At 37.0% G+C, this 20189-nt stretch overlaps 1 protein-coding gene across 1 annotated transcript in view; it reads left to right on the top strand.

Moving 5' to 3' along the window:
• ADAMTSL3 (ADAMTS like 3) overlaps positions 1-20189 on the top strand; it is a 616185-nt gene that overhangs the window by 32599 nt on the left and 563397 nt on the right. Inside the window, exon 2 of the mRNA XM_044660156.1 lies at positions 5189-5199. Coding sequence (XP_044516091.1) covers positions 5189-5199 — 11 coding nt within the window. The remainder of the gene's footprint in view (positions 1-5188; positions 5200-20189) is intronic.

Below are 20189 nucleotides of genomic sequence, written 5' to 3'. Positions count from 1 at the left end.
ACAGAGACAACTTCTCACAAGAAAGACTAAGAGGGTTTACCATTAAGATGGTGGTCATAAAGATGAAAGGTCATAAAGAAATAGTGCTCTCATGTATTTTGCAGCAATTATTTTTAAAAGGTGCCACTTTGAATTATGATAAAGAAATTCAAAGAGAAACATTACTAAGCTCCTTCATCCAGGCCAGGCAGGACTACACAAAAAATTAGCCAGAAACCACTAGTGTTGAAAGAGGGGTCCTGCCAAGAGAGCCAGAAGAAGCTCAGCTAAATAGGTCAGAAGCCAGTAGCAGTGACTTGACTGGGGAAGCCCGCAGCAGCATCTGGAGAAGCAAGCAATAAGGGAGGGGAATGTGTGAAGGCATGAAGTGGCACCCTGACTGAAGACAGCCAACCACAGAACTGTAAGTAGGAATATTAAACCCTGCCAAGGGCTGAGCACAGATATATAAGGAAAATAGCAACTAGTATATGGAGCTAAGAAAATCAAGGTCATGACTAAACAGAGCTGGCCTTGGCACAAAGTCCAAATTAGAAACTGCTAGAGATATCAATAAACAGAAAGACAATGAACACAATGAAGAAATATTATATACCTAGAGATGCCCAAGATGTAAACCAAGAAAAAGACAGTAACTCCACAACAATAATAAACAGAGGGGCAGTGAGATAGCTCAGTGGATAGAGAGCCAGGCTTGGAGACAGGAGATCTTGGGTTCAAATCTGACCTCAGATACTTTTTGGACATGTGATCCTGAGCAAGTCTAGCCCTTATAGCTCTTCTGCCTTGGAATTAATGCTTAATATTGATTCTAAGAAGAAGGTATGTGTTAAAAAAGAAACCAACCAAAACAATAATAATCAGAGCCTCATGGTAAAAGATACCTGGTCACAAGAATTATAGGAGTACCTGGAAGGACAGAATCAAGAGATATGCATGAAATAAGAACTCTAAAGTAAAAAGGCAGAAGAATATTAAATAGTTGAGAACAGAAAGCAGGAAATTTTAATTAGAATAAACCAAATAGGGTTAATAACTCCAGGAAACAAGAATTAGTATAAAAGAAACAAAATATTGCAACAAAAAGAAGAAAATTTTAAATATTTTATAAAAACCACCTAATGTAGAAAGTAAGTCAAGAAGAGATAAATTAAAAATCGGATTTCCTGAAGACTGCAATGACACCCCATGCCTTCCAAACTCCATAAAAAAGCCTGGATACTGTATTTCACAAAATTAAAAATAAAAACTGGAAATTGCCCAGGTGTATTGGAACTGGAAAGCAAAGTCAGCTAGTTAATTAGGAAGCACTAATTAAGTACTTTCTATGTGCCAGGCAATATATTAAGTGCTAGGGCTACAAAGAAAAGAAATGGAAAAGACTGTGTTCTCAAGAAGGCTACATTATAATAAGGGAGATAGCATATAAATAACTATGCATTTATGCAGTATTTGTGGTGGTTCAGTTCTTGTCACTCTTTGTGACCCTAGGGATCATCCTGTCCATAGGGTTTTCTTCACAAAGATACTGGAGTGGTTTGTCATTTCCTTTTCCAGTGGATTAAGGCAAACAGAGGATAAATGACTTGCCTCGGGTGTACACAGTAAATTTCCGAGGATGGATCTGAACCAGGTCTTCCTGACTCCAGACCCAGTGCTTTGTCTATTGAGTCCTTTAGCTCTCCCCATATACATACTATATACAATATAAAAGGATGCTGATCTCAGAAGAAAGTCACTAGCCATATGGGAGCAGGATGGAGACTGGCCTCCTGAATGTGATAGGATTTGACCTAAATCTTAAACTAAAGAGACCAGGAGGCAGATGTGACTAAGGAGAAAATTCCAGGCTTGGGGGATAGTTTGTGAAATGCAATAAACTTGGGAGATAGAATAATAAACTTGTTTGAGGAACCATAAATAAATGTCATGTGAGCATAGATTACATATATGGAACCAGATTGTGAAGGGCTTTAAATGCCATTTTTTTATCCTGGAAGTAATAGGGACCTGCTAGAGTTTATCTTGTAGGAAGATGAAATGATTAGATCTCTATTTTAGGAAAATCACTCTGGCAGTTGAACAGAGATAAGACTGGAGTTGGGAGATATTTGAGGCAGGCAGCCCCACCAGAAGGCTACTTCAGTAATTTAAGCTGGAGATGATGAAGGACTGCACCATAATGGTGGCTCTATGAGTGGAGAGGACACACATATGAGAGATGATACTTGAACCCATGATATATAATATAGAAGGACAATAAAGGAAAGAACTTTGGAAGATATCTGTGTTTAGTGAGTGTGATCTGGAAGGAGATCCAGCAAAGGACATTGAAAAGGAGCAGTGAAAAAAAAAAGCATCTGTCAGTGCTGGAAAGATCTACATGAACTGATGAAGAGCAAAATAAGTAGAATTGGGAAACTGGACACAGTAATAACAATATTGTATGATGATCAACTGTGAAAGACTTGACTACTCTCAGCAATACAATGATCTGGGACAATTCTGAAGGACTTATGATAAAGAATATTATCTATCTACAGAGAAAGAACTGTTGGAGTCAGATGCAAATCAAAGCATACTATCTTTCGCATTAGTTTAAGGTTTTGTTGTGGGGTTTTGGTTTTATACGAGCATTTTCTCACAACAATGACCAATATGGAAGTATCTTTTGCATGATGATTGATTTATAATCTAGATCAGATTGCCTACCATCTCTGAGAAGGGGAAGTTAAGGGAGGGAGGAAGACAATTTAGATCTTATAATTTTGGAAAATGTATGTTGAAAATTGTTATTACATGTAATTGGGAAAATAAAATCTCTTTGAACAACAATAACAAAAAAGCATCCATCTGTCACCTCCTGAAAGAAACCCTAGAATGAAAACTCCCAGGAATGTGGGGAAAGAAAAAGATACTGCAAACAGTGAGAAAGAAAGAATTCAAGTACGAAAGTAGAATCACACAAGACTTGGCTGTAGCTGCTTTGATGAAGACAAAATTTTAGAGTAATGTATTTCCAAAAATAAAATAGAAAGAACTGCAATCAGGAATAACATACTCTGAAAATTATTCTGATTTTGAAATTTGAACCCGGGATTGCATATCTCCAAGCCTGGCTCTCTGTCTACTCACTGAGGAACTTAGCTTCCCTAAGACCCAATCTTAAATGAAAAAACATTTTTTTAAACTGAGCATAATCCTATAGGGAAAAAGGGAATTTAATAGAATATTATACTTTAAAACATCCCTAATGAAAACAAATAAGAGCCTAACAGAAACTGACTTCCAAATACAAGAAGCAAAGGAATCAAAGAAAGGTCCCAAGGCATAATGTTCTAACCCATAAAAACCTCATAAGCAATATTTGAACAGTGCAGTATTTATTGGGTGCTTGTTCCCAGGTAAGACACCCATAAAACAAAAGAGGTGAGTAGAATATCCAAATATATTGTTTACAAGGGATATACTTGAAACATAAAATTTCATATAGTAAATCAGAATTCTGGACTAGAATTTATTATATTTCAAATAAATTCTAAAAAGCAGAAATAGTAATTATGCTTTCAGACAAGCAAAAACAGACATTGCAAAAAGAAATAAATGAGAAATTACATTATGTTTACTGATACCATAGACAATTAAATCAATAACTAAAACATCTTTATACACATATATGTATACGTGATATATATTTAGCAAATTACATGGCCTCTTCAGATAATAAGATTGTCTACCCAGAGCTGAAACCCCTCAAGGTTCAATCCCTCACAAATCTTGCCTAACATCACATAGGTAGTAATCATCAGAGGCAGCATTTGAATCTAGGATCGTTAACTGTGGAGCCAGTGCTCCTTCCATTATATATCACATATATGTCTAAAAGAAAAATTAATTTAGTTACAAAGATGAATAGAGAGCAAACCCTGATCACTGTAAACCTCATTTTATTCCTGTCAGGCTTAAATAAATTTAAATAAGGAAGCAAGTTTAGGTGCTGAATATAACGCAGGAGACTTAAGTATGATAGATAACTAGAAGTCACTGGATGGGAGTTGAGTAAATCTGAGGTACAATTTATCATTAGACTCCAACTGTTATCGCTGCTTAATCTAACTTTTTTCATCCTTTCAGCTAATTTTTTGTTTATATCTCCTGCTAACATCAGACTATCTTAGAACAGAATTTGGTTCTATATTTTTCAAAAGACATTAAGCCTAAATAAATATTACAACTTACTCTTTATTTAATTTTGTCTTATTGTTGTAGTTTTAATCCAAAAGATATATTTAATGACTACTTAACCTCAGACATAAAAAAGTATGAAAAATGTTAGCTAAACCGTGTGTGTGTGTGTGTGTGTGTGTGTGTGTATGCGTGTTTGCATAGTTACTTCATCAAACAAACACCATATGTTCTTTTCACTTATGGCTCTTTGCATCTTTTCCATTGCTTGATCTCTCCAGTTTCCCCTGTTTTGAAGATATAAAACAGATTGTTAAAAAATAAAAAGCCTTTTACCTTCTGTCTTAAAAATCAATACTAACTGTTGGTTCCAAGGCAGAAGAATGATAAGGGCTAGGCAGTGGGGGTTAAATGACTTGCCCTACATCTAGGAAGTATTGGATGTCGGATTTGAACCCAGGACTTAATGTTTCTAGATCTGACTCTGTCTACTATCTGTATAGCTGGTTTGCTACCCCCTCCCCATTTTAAAAGTCTTTAATCGCCTGCTTCCTGCTTGAAGTTTATTGTAGGGAAGTTATTTTGCCTTTTGAGAATTCCTCATTTAGCTCTTAGAACCTCTCTCATATTGTCTTAGCATAGAAAAAGCAGCAAAGCAAGAAATTGAACCTGGCTTTGATGATGATTTTCTTACATTTTCTCATGACTGTTAAAATTCTGTGATGATAGGTAGTAGTAAGTAGCACAATAGTTAGAGCTTTAGGTTTGGATTTAGGAAATCCCAAATTCAAATTTGAACCCAATTACATATTAGCCGTGTGACTCCAGGCAAGTCACTTAACCTCTGTTTGCCTCATTTTTTCTTAATTGTAAAATGGACATAGTAACAGCAGGGTTGTTGTGAGGACCTAATAAGATAATATTTGTAAAAACCACTTAGCACATAGTAAATATTAAATGTTTTATGATCAAGAATTAATGGCATCTAGTCAATACAGGAAAGGTTGTGGACAGGTAAGCATAGGAAAAGCATTGTTGGAGGAGCTGTGAATTAGTATAGTCATTCTGGAAAATTATTTGGAATTATACAAATATAGGGTCTAAAATATTTATATTATTGGCTCAGAGAATCCAGTGCTAGGTATATCTAAGGAGGTTACTGATAAAAAGAAAGGCTCCTTATATACCATATATACCAAAATATTTACAGCAGCATTTTTTTGTGATAGCAAAGAATTAGAAACAAAGTAGATGCTCATTGGCCAGGGAAATCTCTAAGCAAATTCTGGTACTAGAACGTAACTGAATATTATTGTGCTGTAAGAAATGACCCAGATCAGCCTCATTTCCACTTCTCCTGGGACCTTGCCCAATTCCCATAGACTAAGATTCTTACCTAAATTAATTATTAATCATCCATTATAACTAATCCATTACTATTCTATTAAGAGTTACTCTTCAAGAACTATCTATGAATGGCTTAACAGCTTTAGTCCAGAGGTTTTTAAGTGTTAGTGCAGATGCTGTTATTAAAGGGAAAATCAGGAACCTTTCTTGCCCGAGGCTGATACAGCTTCAGCTGCAACATTGGTCATGATTTCTGGCTTCTTATTTTCCACGACAGACAGTTTCAGCAATATGATAGCTTGAGTTGTTCAACTTCAGGTTGCAACAAGAATGTTTGCATTTTCTGATGCGTTTATGACTGGAGTAGAACACTTCAACCTGCCTTCAAGATAGGGAGATTTTAATTGAGTTTCTCAAATGGCCAGGAGTGGGTGACCCTTTTCCTTGATAGATGGAGTCTTTATTTAAGTTTCTTAGCCATAATATTGCCTATGGAAGTGACGCTGTACCTGGCGTAGAAGTCATGAACCAGGTATCTGATTTCCTCAATCTGCCAATTATTTGTCTTAGACTTCACTAGCCAGGGGTAGTATCACATAATTTAAAATAAATCACTTGTCTTATGCAATAGGGCAGATCCCAAGGAGTTTTATTCCTCTGCTCCTTATCTGAGTTTAGAACTTATAGGAAGACTTGAGTTTAGATCTCCTTTTCACTTCTTACTAGCTGGTGTACATGGAAGGTCACTTAACCCTGTATAGAGCATTAGGCAGTAGTAGCACAGTTTGCCTTTACCTGGTTACCTCTTCACCAGGCTCAAGAGGGCTTTGTTGAATTAAATCCAGCAGCTCTCCTTCTCTCCCTCTTTGGGAGGAAGACTGAGGCAACACTTTGGAGTTTAACTCTTTCCCTAGTGAAGGGAGAGGGAAGGCTGGGTCCTTCTCCTAGTCTTCTGACAATAGGTCTCATATTGGTCAACTTTATTTTAACCAAAGCTTAGCTTAACTAAACTTTAAGTGCTACATAAATAAATTTATTTGGTGCACACATTGTTTAACTAATCATTATTTTTAATTCCCTCAAAATAGGTTTTTAGCTTAAGAGTTCAAGTCATCATGTGGTTTTTAAATTCTGAAATTCGTACAATGTAGTACAGAAATTCAGTGTGTGATAATTTTGGGGGTGCTCTTAGAGTACTAAACTGCCCAACCTGTTTTAATATCCCTAGTGTCCAATGAGTATCACCATTTTAACTACTTCAGACTTTTTAATGGTTTATTTCTGGAGTCTTATTTCAGGCAAAACAAGCTTTTTTTTTTTTTTTTTTTTTTTTTTTTTTTTTTTTTTGGTGCTAGCTTTTATTGTTAAGCCTGAAATTGAAGCTTTATTAGGATTAAGTGTTTAATGGTATAATTTGCTACATCTGTTGCACACCAGAGCCCTTTTTGAATAAATCCTTCTCACAAATAAATAAATCATTGTTTTAATTTTGCATGGATTTACATTCAATACGTTGTTATCTCCAACTAAAGGAGATTATGAAAAAGGGTTCACAAAGGATGTTTTATTCCCTGACCTCCATTCTTCTGAATTTTCCCCATCCAAGGTAGAAGTATTTGTATTAAGATTTTTTAGGGGGAGGGAGAAAGGACTACAACGTTGTTGTACTAGTTTTTGAAGACAAGTCATTATAGTTTAAAATTGACCACATTGAACATTTTTTACTTAATGAGTGTCTGCTCTTTTACTCACTAAAAAGTGCTGTGTTTTACCATCACCTCACATTGAAATCTAACTTACTTTGAAGACCTGAGGATGGTCCAGGGAACATTATTGGAAGGCACCCTTCTGTGATTCTTGGCAAGAAAATGAACAACTATTACTTGATTTGCTTTCCCTGAGAAATGCAAAAAACCATAAGGTCCTATGTTTATGTTTTAAATTTTGAAGACAGTCTCAACCACATGTTTTTAAGGAGTCAGATTATGGTGGTACAACATATTTGCTAGTTTAGATCATTTTTAGTTACACTCATATACATGCTTGTGCCCCCTAATTTCATGCATAATTATGATTTACTCATGTAAAGGGTTGCAAAAGTATGGTCATTTTCCCACATAAATGTATGTACAGCAGGTACTTATACCCAAGATATAAACAAGAAAGGAAATCAATTTTTTCTATATTTGAGGATTTACATGCCTTTCTTCAAAGCCTATATTGGTAAAGATTTGTAGTGGGTAATGGGACCTTTTGATAAAGGATCTGTACTTCTGAGGTAGTTACTTAAATTAATTTTAAAAAATTAACCTTTCAAAAAACCTTCATATTGCTCATCTTTTAGAATTTAATAATTTGTGTAAGTGACCGCCATGGGTCTAGTCATGGGATAAATAATGGAGCAAGCAATGAGGTATGTAGGGTGTTAAGGGAAGACTAGTACCACTGGTGTAATGGCCTCTTGAGCCCTATTCAGGGCTGTTTTCTTCCTTTGGTGTCTATCTGCCACTCAGCTCTCACCTGTGGTTCTAAGGAGCTATAGCATGAGCAGGGGCTGCACTCCAGTAAACCATTTTGGCAGGTTGCCTAAACCAGGTTGAGAGTAACTAACAGGCCTTAGACCCACTGGTGAATTGGGGGGGAGTGTACCCCCAGGCATAAGAAGACTTCTGGCAGAAGAGGCTGATGAGAACAATTTGTTCCAGTGGCCTTGAAAGCTATGGAATCAGGTGCTATAGAGCGCTTAGAACAGTGATGGGCAACCTTTTGAGCTTGGTGTGTCAAAATTCACCAAAAAATCGAGCATTACTCGGGTGGTGTGTCACTTTGAGAAAAAACCCACAATTTTGTGATATTTATAGTTTAAATAACAAAAATGTATAATGGTAACATATAACTGTATTTAATAAACCAAAATAGGTAAATTAAGATAGGTAGAATTGTCATCTGTATTGCACAGAGTGTCTACACGACACTACAGCAAATGTTGCATCCTCGGCATGTGGCCCCATACTTTGTGTCATCAAAAATGACTACGTGTCAATGCTGACACACGTGTCATAGGTTTGCCATCACCAGCTTAGAATTTGGTAGACATTGAAGAAGCCAAGGCCATCCACTGTCTACTGAGCCATCGCCAGGCATCTTGACTTGTCTTGCTACTGGACTTTGATGCCTCTGGGAGAGAGAATGAGGTTGGAGATTTTGTGCAACTCTGCCTCACTTAAATCCAATTTAAGTAGAGTCAAAAGACATCACTAAGTTATACCATTTTGGCTCTCTTCAAGTACTAGGGACAGCAACCCAGCAACCAGGAGCAATGTCTAAACAAAGTGGGTCATGGTATGAAAAACCTAGAGCCAGAAGTCACCCCAGTGGCTATCAGGTCTAGCTCTCTAATTTTATAAGTGAGGAAACTGAAGCCCAGAGACCTTAAGTGATTTGCCCACGTTATTTCTTGCCACAATAACATTCAATTACATCCATGTACTATGATTTGTTGATTAGCAATTTTTCCAGCGAATGGTTATTTCCTTTGTTTCCAATTCTTTATCACAAAAAATGCTGCTATAAATATTTTGGTATATGAGGAGTCTTTCTTTTTATCAGTAACCTCCTTGGATATACCTAGCACTGAATTCTCTGAGCCAAAGATATGAATGTTTTAGTCCTTTTATTTGTATAATCCCAAATAGTTTTCCAGAATGACTGTACTAATTCATAGCTCCAATAACAATGCTTTTACTATTATGCTTCTTTCCACAACCTCTCCAGAATTAACTAGATGCCATTAATTCTTAATCATAAAACATTTATTAAAAAAAATAAAAAGCAAAAGTCAGTATAGTAGTAGCTTACTCATTCACTCTGTGAATGCACACAATGTCCTTTAGAAGAATGTGCACAAACTTAGAAACGGACATCATGGAGGCGACCAAGTAAGAATACCTACGTGTCCAGGCAATTCCTGACTCTGAACTGCAGACACTGATGTTGTTGGACTATTTAGAGAATGATTAGAACCAAAAGTTAACTGCTAGGTAGGTTTTTCTGCTGGCTTGTTCTACTTTCTACTACTCTATTGAACCTTTCTTGGGTTAGGTTTTGAGGCATTATTATGCCCTTTTAACAAAAGAAATTTCCTTAAGCCTGGGAATCAGTTCCCAAGACTATTTAGGTTGACTAATTTGGGCTCTGAGGAGTTTGCTCCTCAAACTGTATGTAGAAGTAAAGGGCAAGGCACGTAAATTTATCTTTTCTCTAAACTGTTTTATTGAGGAACAGAGGATTTTTCTTGCTCTAATCAACTCCTGGCAACACCACTTCCTTCATTCAGCTTACCTCTGAGCCATCCTTTCATTGAGTCCAGGGTAAAGCAAAAGATGTAAAAATATGTCTTTTTCCAGTAAACTGTGCAGAAGGGTTAATGAAAAGTTACAACTTCTCTTTTTTCTCAACCAGATACTTTTCTGTCTTTCATTAGTTCAGGTGGACTTGACTGAACTCAGCTTTTTAGCCTCTTTCTTCTTTTTTGGTCTCTTCTCATTCCTCAGTTTCTCTTTTCTTCCCTCTGGTCTCAGTCTGATTCTTTGCTAATTGACTCTTGCCTCAAAGTAAGGTCATCTTGTGTGAAGTGAAGTAACTCACCTCTTTCTTAGGATGAAAAACTGAAATTTCCATTTCTGTCCAACTTTCAACAAATAGGCAATGTACAGTTGTTTCATGGTTATCAAGAAATACTAATATCAGAATTTTCCAACTATCAATATTAAAGTCCTTACAACAATCTTATATAGATTATCTGTTGGGAAATGAAACATTTTGGCTATCTTTACCTTCTCTGTATACTTTTCTCTGAGCACTTAATTTCTCTCAGGCCCTCTTATAACTTGTCTTTGTCTCTCCAAAGATAAGTTTTCCTTTGATCTACTTTCTCAAAGGTTCTTTCAGAACTATCTATGTTTCTGTACTTTTCTTGAAATAAAATAGTCCAAAGCTCACCAAAAGACTTTGCTGACTTCTTTGTTTTCTTTTAGAAATGCTTATTTACTCATAGAAATAATGCTGCCATCATGTATCTAGAACAGACAGCAGAAAATTCTTCTATTAGAGATATGTGGTTGTACTGTAATGTGGAATCATTTGCCCATAATGTGTCTTGTCTAGAACTCTTTTCCACGTTTGAACATGGAATGTTCAAAATGCAATGACCCTAACAAATGTACTTAGATTATTCTCTTCTTTATTTGAGTTCCCATCTGCATGTGTGAATTGTAAGCTTCATGAAGATAAGTCCCATAGTTTTTTTTCAGTCTTTCTTAGTAACTAGTACAACCCTTTGCACATAGTAGGACCATAACAAATGAATGACTCTTAAAGAAGTATAATATCAGTTTTGTTCTTATGGCCCATGGCACATCTTTCTTTCTTTTTTAAAACAATTATTTATTTAATTAATTTAGAATATTTTTCCATGGTCACATGCTTCATGTTCTTTCCTTCACCTCTTCCCTCCCTCCTCCCATTGCCATCGAGCAATTCAACTGGGTTTTACACGTATTATTGACCAAGACCTATTTCCATATTATTAATATTTGCAATATAGTGATCATTCAAAGCCAGCATCCCCAATCATATCCCCATCAAAACATGTGATCAAGCAAATGTTTTTCTTCTGTGTTTATATTTCCACAGGTCTTTCTCTGAGTGTGAATAGTGTTCTTTCTCATAAGTCCCTCAGAATTGTCCTGGATCCTTGCATTGCTGCTAGTAGAGAGGTCCATTATGTTAGATTGTGCCACAGTGTATCCGTCTTTGTGTACAGTGTTCTCCTGATTCTGCTCCTTTCACTCTGCATCAATTCCTGGAGGTCGTTCCAATTCACTTGGAATTCATCCAGTTCGTTATTCCTTTGAGCACAATAGTATTCCATCACCAACAGATACCATAATTTGTTCAACCATTCCCCAATGGAAGGGCATCCCCTCATTTTCTAATTTTTTTTGCTACCACAAAGAACACAGCTATAAATATTTTTGTACAAGTCTTTTTCCTTATTATCTCTTTAGGGTACAAACCCAGTAGTTGTATGGCAGGATCAAAGGGCAGGTATTCTTTTAAAGCCCTTTGGGCATAGTTCCAAATTGCCATCCAGAATGGTTGGATCAATTCACAACTCCACCAGCAGAAGAAAGTATGTTATAAATGAATGTTTTAGAATGTGTCATAACTTGAGAGCCAGGCCTAGAGACGGGAGGCCCTAGGTTCAAATCCGGCCTCAGACACTTCCCAGCTGTGTGACCCTGGGCAAGTCACTTGACCCCCATTGCCTACCCTTACCACTCTTCTGCCTTGGAGCCAATACACAGTATTGACTCCAAGATGGAAGGTAAGGGTTAAAAAAAAAGAATGTGTCATAACTGTAACAATAAGCATGGGACTGGGATTTATGGAACCCAGGTTTGAATTCCAGATATCTCACTAAATATCTATGTGATTTTTCTTCTTCCACTAAGCTATATGACCTTGGGCAAGGCATGGGAGCTCTTAGGGCTTTAATTTCCTCATTTGTTATGATGAGGGGATTTTATGAAATCATTCTAAGGTCTCTTCTATCTCTAACAATGTATAAATACATTAAGTTGAAATGAGTGATGAGTGGATAAAAGTAAGAAGGAATTCCAAAGTCCAAGTTCAAGGTGATATGTATAAAGGATAGAGGATATTGATACTTCCAATCTTAGATAGTACGTTTTTGATATTTTATTTAGATTTTCTTTTTTTGTTCAGAATTGAAGTTCTTCTTCCTAGAAACATATCTCTTGCTATGCAGTGGAACTTTTAAATAGAGGGAGGGGGTAGCTAGGTGGCTCATTAAACTGAGAGCCAGGCCTAGAATTGGGAGGTTCTGGGTTCAAATGTGATCCCAGACACATCTTAGTTGTGACCCTGGGCACGTCACTTAACCCCCATTGCCTAGCCCTTACTGCTCTTCTTTCTTAGAACCAATGCATAGTATTGATTCTAAGATGAAGGTAAGGGCTCAATAAATAAATAAATAAATAAAATAGAGGAAATAAAAAAACCTTCCTTTGCTTCACTTGTTAGAACTAGCCTTATATAAATTAGCTGTTGGGAACCAGCCATCAGTATTTCTCTGCTGATAGTGATTCAATGGGTAGATACAGGGTTTCATACAGGTAAGTTGACATTTACTAGAGTGATATCCCCCAAAGACAAAAGGGGAAAGAAAGCACAAAGGTTACCTTTTCTGGCCATACTGCTGTAGAGGCCTGCCCCCTGCAGGTAGGAAAGAAATTGAGCCTCCTTTGACCCTTAGTTTTCTTTTCCTTCAATGTGATAAGAGGGATTTAGGTCAATTCAAAAAACTTTATTCATTGCTTGCTATATTCAAGATCTTGGATGAAACCCTATAGGGGATCCAAAGATAGATAACTATATAATCTGTGTCCTCAAAGAGCTTTCAATCTAATGAAAATAAGATATGGACAATTAACTACAATGCAAGTCTACCTTTGTGTAATGCCAGAAGTACAGAGTACTATGAATCATAGGCTAATAGATAAATTCACAGCTAGAAAAGACCTTAAAAGTGATCTATCACAATCTTCCTTTTTTTTTTACAGATGAACAAACCGAGTAAAATGACTTATTTAAAATAGCATAGATAATAAGTGGCAGAACTGAAATTCATACACAAATCCCCTGACTCCTAACTTATTCCTCTTCTCACTGCTTCAGGATGCCCCTCAAAACAAAGAGCAGCATTACCTATATGTGTGTGGCAGCAGGGACATGGGGGCAGGAGATCAGAGAAGAGGGTATGGAGGTAGCATTTGAGATGGACTTTGAAGGATGGTTATTGTCAAGAAAGCACTTTTTGAAATTGAGAAGTGGGCTGCTATTATAGTTATTTTCATCATGTAGGAGGGGCATATAATTTCTGATCCTCTAATGTTCATTCATGTGTGAAGTTACATGAATCAGGTGACATACATGTGATGGATGGCCATTTCATCTTTCTGACTGATCAACAAATTGTCCAGCCATCAGCCTTTCTGCATGTGTTTTTGTAATAGTATGTAATGCTAATTCTTGGCAGTTTTATATTTCCATAACCTGGAAGCCATAGGTATCAATCAGCCCAAAGCTGTAGGAATTGCCTTGGAACATATGATGAAATAATTAGGTTCATCATATACATATGCTTCCATTCAGTCACCAAACTGAATATTTAATCACTGGTTTGAAAACCATGTTACCATCTGGATGTGATAGCTATTTTAAATGGCTTTCATCTGTATGGGACAGATATGATGAGGAGCTGCCTGAAGGGAATGCCCCCCTAACAGTAGATATTGTTCCGCACAATTGTTTCTTAAAAACATGGAAGACAAACCACAGTAACACCTCATTTATCTGACATCATCTGGGAATGAGTTGTACTGAATAAGTGAACTTTCTGTGTTCCTGAAGCTTTATATCCCTTGGCACTGAAACTTAAAAAAAATTAACCATCTTGGGTTAAAATCTTTCTAAAATATATTATAGAACAAGAATCAGCATTTATATGGTGCTTTAAAGTTTAAACTAATTGTTCCATTTGAATCTCTCAAATCCAGTGAATTTTGGACCTTTGATGGTATTATTTTACAGATGAAGAAAGTGAGGCCCAGTAAGGTTTAGTGATCTCATCTCCAATGAGGTAATACTTATAGAATGCTTTGTATACAGAGCATTTAATAGTTGCTTAAAAGATGCTTGTTCCCCACCATGATCACCCAGCTGGCAGGTGGCAGAGGCTGGATTTGAACCCAGATCTTCTTGACTCCAAGTCCAACATCCTAACATTTTGTACTCAAAATGTATTATCAAAAAAAGAAAAAAGAGCTATCTGCTCAAATATCTTGTAATTATTGTTAGTAATCATAAGGAACTAGAAACAGCGCCAAATATCCAACAACTGGCGAATGGCTGAACGAACTGTGGCATATCAGGATAATGGAGTAGCACAATAATGTAATTAATAATGATACATATGAGGGGCATCCATGTAGAGAATGGACACACAAATATTGTGTAGGTGGGCTGAGAGATACAGTAGTAGTGTCAAATTAGCTGTTGGGGATATCTGTGTGGAAATTCATTTTTAAAAAACAAGGAAGTTGCAAATGTATGTCTCATTTTGTTATTTTTAAAGTTAAATTTATTTAAAACTATTAAATAAAATAAAAGGTATTATGTGTTTTCCTGCCTCCTTAAGCATGGACTATTCAGTCATCAAGGCAGTGGAACATAATGAATAGGGAGATATACTGGGAATTGAATCTCTCCTTGGACACTTACTATGAGTGTGATCCTGGGCAAGTCCCTCAACTTCTCTGAGATTCAAATTCCTTGTCTATAAAGTAATGATAATAAATTAAGCCTACGTTTCAGGGATTGAAACCTTAACATACTCTATAAGTATTAACTGTGATGATGATGATGATGATGATGATGATGAACATCTTGATTCATAAGATTTAGTTTTAAGGGGGAGATCATCTGTTTCATCATACTCAAGTGTTGTGTAGTTCAGAAATAATCCAATTTGTGATGACTTCAGAGACTATTAGGCTATGTTCCTTATGCTGAATAATTATAAACTGTGGTGCTTTTGGACTTTTTCCTACTTTTTTTTTCTTCTGTCTCAATGTCAGGGAATCTGAGGTTACTTCTTACTACTAATAGTGGACCTGCCTGTAGCAAGTCCTTTGATCATACCTGATTTGTGGCTTTAGACTGGGAAAAGAAATGACCATGATGCATTGTATCCAAAATAAGACCCAGAAAGGGCCTTGAAGAGCCCTCCTGGGAGTCAAGTGTTGGTGCTTTGCTGCAATCTTTGTGACATTTGTTTTTGATGTTTAATTTTTGATGCCTAATCTTTTGCTTACCCTCTAGTCTTGATGCAGCCAAGAGTTATGAAATGCCTTCTCTGCGGTGGGTTTGTTGTTCTAGGCTCTGAAGAAAATAATTAATAACAATTAATTTAATAACTAATTAATGTTGTTAGCCCTGTGGAATAGCTGGCTAGCAAAATTATTGTTCCTGTTTTACAGATGAGGATCCTGAAGCTCTGAGGGGTTAAGTGTATTTCTCATGGCCTTGAAGCCCCGGGCATACCATCAAAGGTTAGGACCCAGGAGGAGTGAAAAAATGTGTGTGTATTCACAACTATATTCAGATCAGACAATACCGGGGTACCAGAGGGACACAGAGGACACATTTCCAGTTGGGAAGATGAAAGAAGGGTTCCTAAGGGAAGTGCTTTGTTGGGTTCTGGACAGGAGACATTGCTAGATAAAAAACTTCTAGATAACTGAGATACTTCGGAGATCAGTTCCTATATGTAACTTTCATCCCTGGAAAGTGATATGAAAGCTTTACCTTGTCTTTGATGAACAAAAATTAGCCTGGAGTGTGTGAATCTTGTGGTGCTTTCTCTGGCAAATAAGGAACCTTTCTGCAGGAGCGGGTCAGCTTTCGCTCAGGCTAGTTCTCCTCTCCTACTGCCCCCTTAACCCTTCCTCCCCCCTCCACTGTAGCCAGCTAGAATGAATAGATTGGGGGGCGGGTAAGGAGGGAAGGCAAGGCACCCTTTTATGTAGCAGAGTAATATAATAGTGTGTTTTTTTCCTTTTTTATTCTTTAACTTGGTATGAGCCCCTGCTGTACTTTCCTCCCAGTTAACCTTGACTTTATGAACTCTGTTGCTGCTACTTGCAAGACATTTGATCGAGGCATTATCATTGTTGTAGAAAGGCAACACCAAACGAAAACGGCAGGAGTTAAAGACACAGCTCCGTTTCCAGCTGCCTTGGGAGCTGTTACTAATCTTCACATCTGTCTCCAGACACCCACACAGAATGAGCACATAATGTGCAACAGAAAGGTCTTCCACATGCAGATGGGGGTGACTGCCAACCCCAGATCTTGGATGTGGTGGCCAATTTCCTTGGTTTGTGTCATAATGCATATTTACTCAGGCAATCTGGCTTGTGTCAGTTCTTAGAATCAGGAAGAACTCCTGGTGGGCTGCTAATTGGTAAGTAATGGAATCCTAGATCAGCTTTTCCTGCTTACACTATAGGACCATAAGTAAGGACACATATTAAGCCTGTTGCTCATTCATTGCTGGTGATCAGTGTTACCCACTAAAGTCTTGGCTCGTGTCACTATTCTCAGCCCAATTCCAACATGTCCACGATGAGGCTGCCAGGCTCACCACATTAATTATAAAAAAGACATAGAATGTTGCAAATGCTCTTCAGCTATCCAGATGGATTGGGTGATACATTGCTCTGTTACTGTAAGTACTCACTCCCATCAAAGTTTGTAACATCCTTTCTGCAGGAAGTGAAGAGAAGATTGTAGTCATAAAGGCTGGAATCTATTCAGAGAGAGTGGTGGAAGTTGATTCATCAAATGTAGATAAGTCAAAGATAAGAATACTTTATCAGAGTTGGAAATAGTTCATGACACATAAAATACAGGCTAAATTTTTCATGGTAATGGAGAAAAAGAATAATGGGATTCCTTTCCCCCACCTTTTTTTGGCAGATCTTCCATTTCCTTGGTATAGGGAAATCTTAGTGAAGAAACTCCTCCTACCCATAGATGGTCTTCAGTTTTTCTGCAATTTATAGTCTTAGACATTAAGCGACTTCTCTAGGACCAAATGGCCAGTATGTATCAGAGTTGGAACTAGAAAATAATTACTCTTAAATTTCTTTTATAAGAATGGCATACTATATTAGGGACTCACTTCCTTTGATCTAGACACTATTTCTATTAATATAGCTTTAAATTGCTTTTGCCTTTTCTGGGGGAAGCAACCATATTATATTGTTGACTCATGTTGGGCTTGTAGTCAAACTGGACCTTTAAATCTTGTTATAGTTTACTCTCTAAACATGTCTCTCCATTATGTCCTTTAGTGATTGAGTTTTTGAACCTAAGTACATAACATTGACATTTCCCCCTAGGTAGTGCCATTGTATTAGACTTCCCCAGCCTCTTAAGATAGTTTTTCTGATTCATATTCATTCATTTGGTTTCATTCCTTACTGCATTGTGCCATCTACACATTTGAAAAGCATGCCCTTTGTGTCTGCAATCCAAGTAATTAATAAAAAATTGAACAAAGTAGGGCTAAGGACAGAGGTTTATGGCACACTATAAGGGAGGTAGATAGTCATGATTTAATAGAAAGAACTGTATCTGGGTCATAAAACCTATGTAATCTTAGTTAAGTCACTTTACCAATATGATCTGCAGTCTCCTCATTTTTATTGTACCAAATGACTTTTAAGATTCCTTCCACTTCAAAATTCTATGAATCTTTTCTCTAGATAAACACTGATCCATTATGCAATATTCTATAAATATATTCATTTAGTTTCACTTCATTACAACATATTTGAATTAAACAGTATGAACAATAGGAGGGGAGAATGGCACAATATGTACGGAATATGTAAATACAAAATGTATGTGTGTGTGTATTTGAATAACAATATCTGAGGAAGGAGGAACAAGAGAAATTCTTGTGTAGGATATTGCATCTGAGCTGTATTTTGAAGGAAGCTAGTGGGAGGTAGAGAGCACTTGCTTAAAGTCATAGAGATGGAAGCTGGAATGCTGTTCATAAGGAACAATTAGCAGGTCAATGTCACTGGGACAGAAAGGATATGAAGGAGAATCGTTTGAAACAAAACTGAAAAGTTAGATGGAAGTAAGGTTGTGGAGTGCAGCCAATTTTATATTTTATCCTTGAGGAAATAAGTAAGAAGATTGAGGGTTCAAGTCCCTTCGAGGTCGCCAAAACTTTTAAGAGGGTAAACTAGATATTTAAGGTATGGTCGCCAGGAATCAGATCAACTCGATTCCAAATTAAAATAGACCCAAGTTAGGATGGCTTTTATGGAAGTTTATTTACAATTAGGAAGGTTGAAGGTAGGGAAATAGAGAGAGAGAAATTCTGGCCCGGACCAGAGGTCCAGACTGGATGAGAATTTAGAGGCCCCAGCAAAGGAGCAGAGAGATTAATTAAACAAGGCTACTAGCCACAAGGCCTTTTACAATTAGAGAGGCAAGAGAGGCCTCCTTGAGGGTAGAGCCTCCAGAAACGCCAAGGGAGGAGAAAGGAAGTCAGCCTAACTTACCCACGTGACAATTCAGAGGGAAGCTGTAGATTTGTATTCTAGGAATATCAGTTTGGTGACTGTATTTAAAAGAAGGGAAACCAGAAGGAGGGAGACTTTAAATAGGAAGCTATTGAAATAGTTCAAGTGATTGCCAAGGAGGGACTGTTTTTGAGAGTGGAGAGAAAGGGATAGTGTTACGATTAAAATTGATATAGATGGATATAGATAGAAGTATTAATATTTTATTTAAAGCCATGTTGGTAAATTGAAGAAAAGACCACGTGCCTGCTAAGATCTAATTCAAATTGCCTGCCATACCTTCTCCCACCTGGCTGCCTTGTATGAGAGAGGGCGTCTCCCAATGACCTCAGGAGTCTTATACTGTTCTCTACATAATCACACTTCCTGTCCACCTGTATTACAAGAGGAATCATGGGAAATGTAGTCTCAAAGTCCCCTAAACGTCCACAGGAAGTTTATGTCATATATCTAAATATTTAGGGCTCAAATGAACCCTGAATTTCCACTAACACATTCCTCCCTGAGATCCAGAGAAAAGACTGGTCTTTCTCAGTGGATCTTATAAACATAGTCAACTTTTAAATTACAGGAATTTGGGGATAAAAGAAAAGAGGATAAAAAAAACTAGCCATATTGACAAAAGCCAAGCAATCATTGGTTCATTGTTTTGTCCTCTTTTCTTTTATCCCCAAACTTCTGTAATTTAAAAGTTAGTTATGTTTACAAGAGCATTCGAAGAGATGAGTCTCTCATTGCTCTTCAGGGGGGAATGTGATATTGGAAATTTGGGGTTTATTTGAGCCTTAAATATTTATATATATGACATAAACATCCTGTGGACTTTTAGGGGACTTTGAAACTACATTTTCCATAATTCAACAGGTTTCCTGTCTTACATGGTGATGTGAGCTAACGTAAAGCATAGCTTAAATAGAAAGGACTTGATTGGGACACCCTCTTTCCTATGAGGCAGCCAGGTGGGCAGGAGGTAAAGGCGGGTGATTTGAATTAGATCTTAGTAGGCGCTTGGTCTTCTTTATTTTACCAACATGGCTTTAATTAAAATATTAATACTTCTATCTCTATCCATCTATATCAATTTTTATTGTAACAGTAAATGCAAGAAATGTTGCAGAGGTAAGATTGTTTAGATGGAGTTGCTGTTTAGGTGTGGGGATGGAAGGAGAGGGAGGTATCCAGAATGACAACAGAATTATATATCTGAGTGCCTAGAAGTATAGTAGTACCATCAATAGAAATGGAAGCATCAGAAGGAGGCATGAGTTTTTGTGGAAAATATGAGCTTGAGTTTGAATGCTTACTAAACATCTATTGGAAGCTATCTAGTGGGTGTCATACTGTGCTAGAGTTCTAGAGAGAGATAAAATCTGGAATGTAGATCTGGGCATCATTTATACTGATAGG

Source organism: Gracilinanus agilis, chromosome 2, assembly GCF_016433145.1.
Source record: "Gracilinanus agilis isolate LMUSP501 chromosome 2, AgileGrace, whole genome shotgun sequence".
NCBI classification, from domain to species: Eukaryota; Metazoa; Chordata; class Mammalia; order Didelphimorphia; family Didelphidae; genus Gracilinanus; species Gracilinanus agilis.
This window is presented reverse-complemented; position numbering and strand designations above follow the sequence as displayed.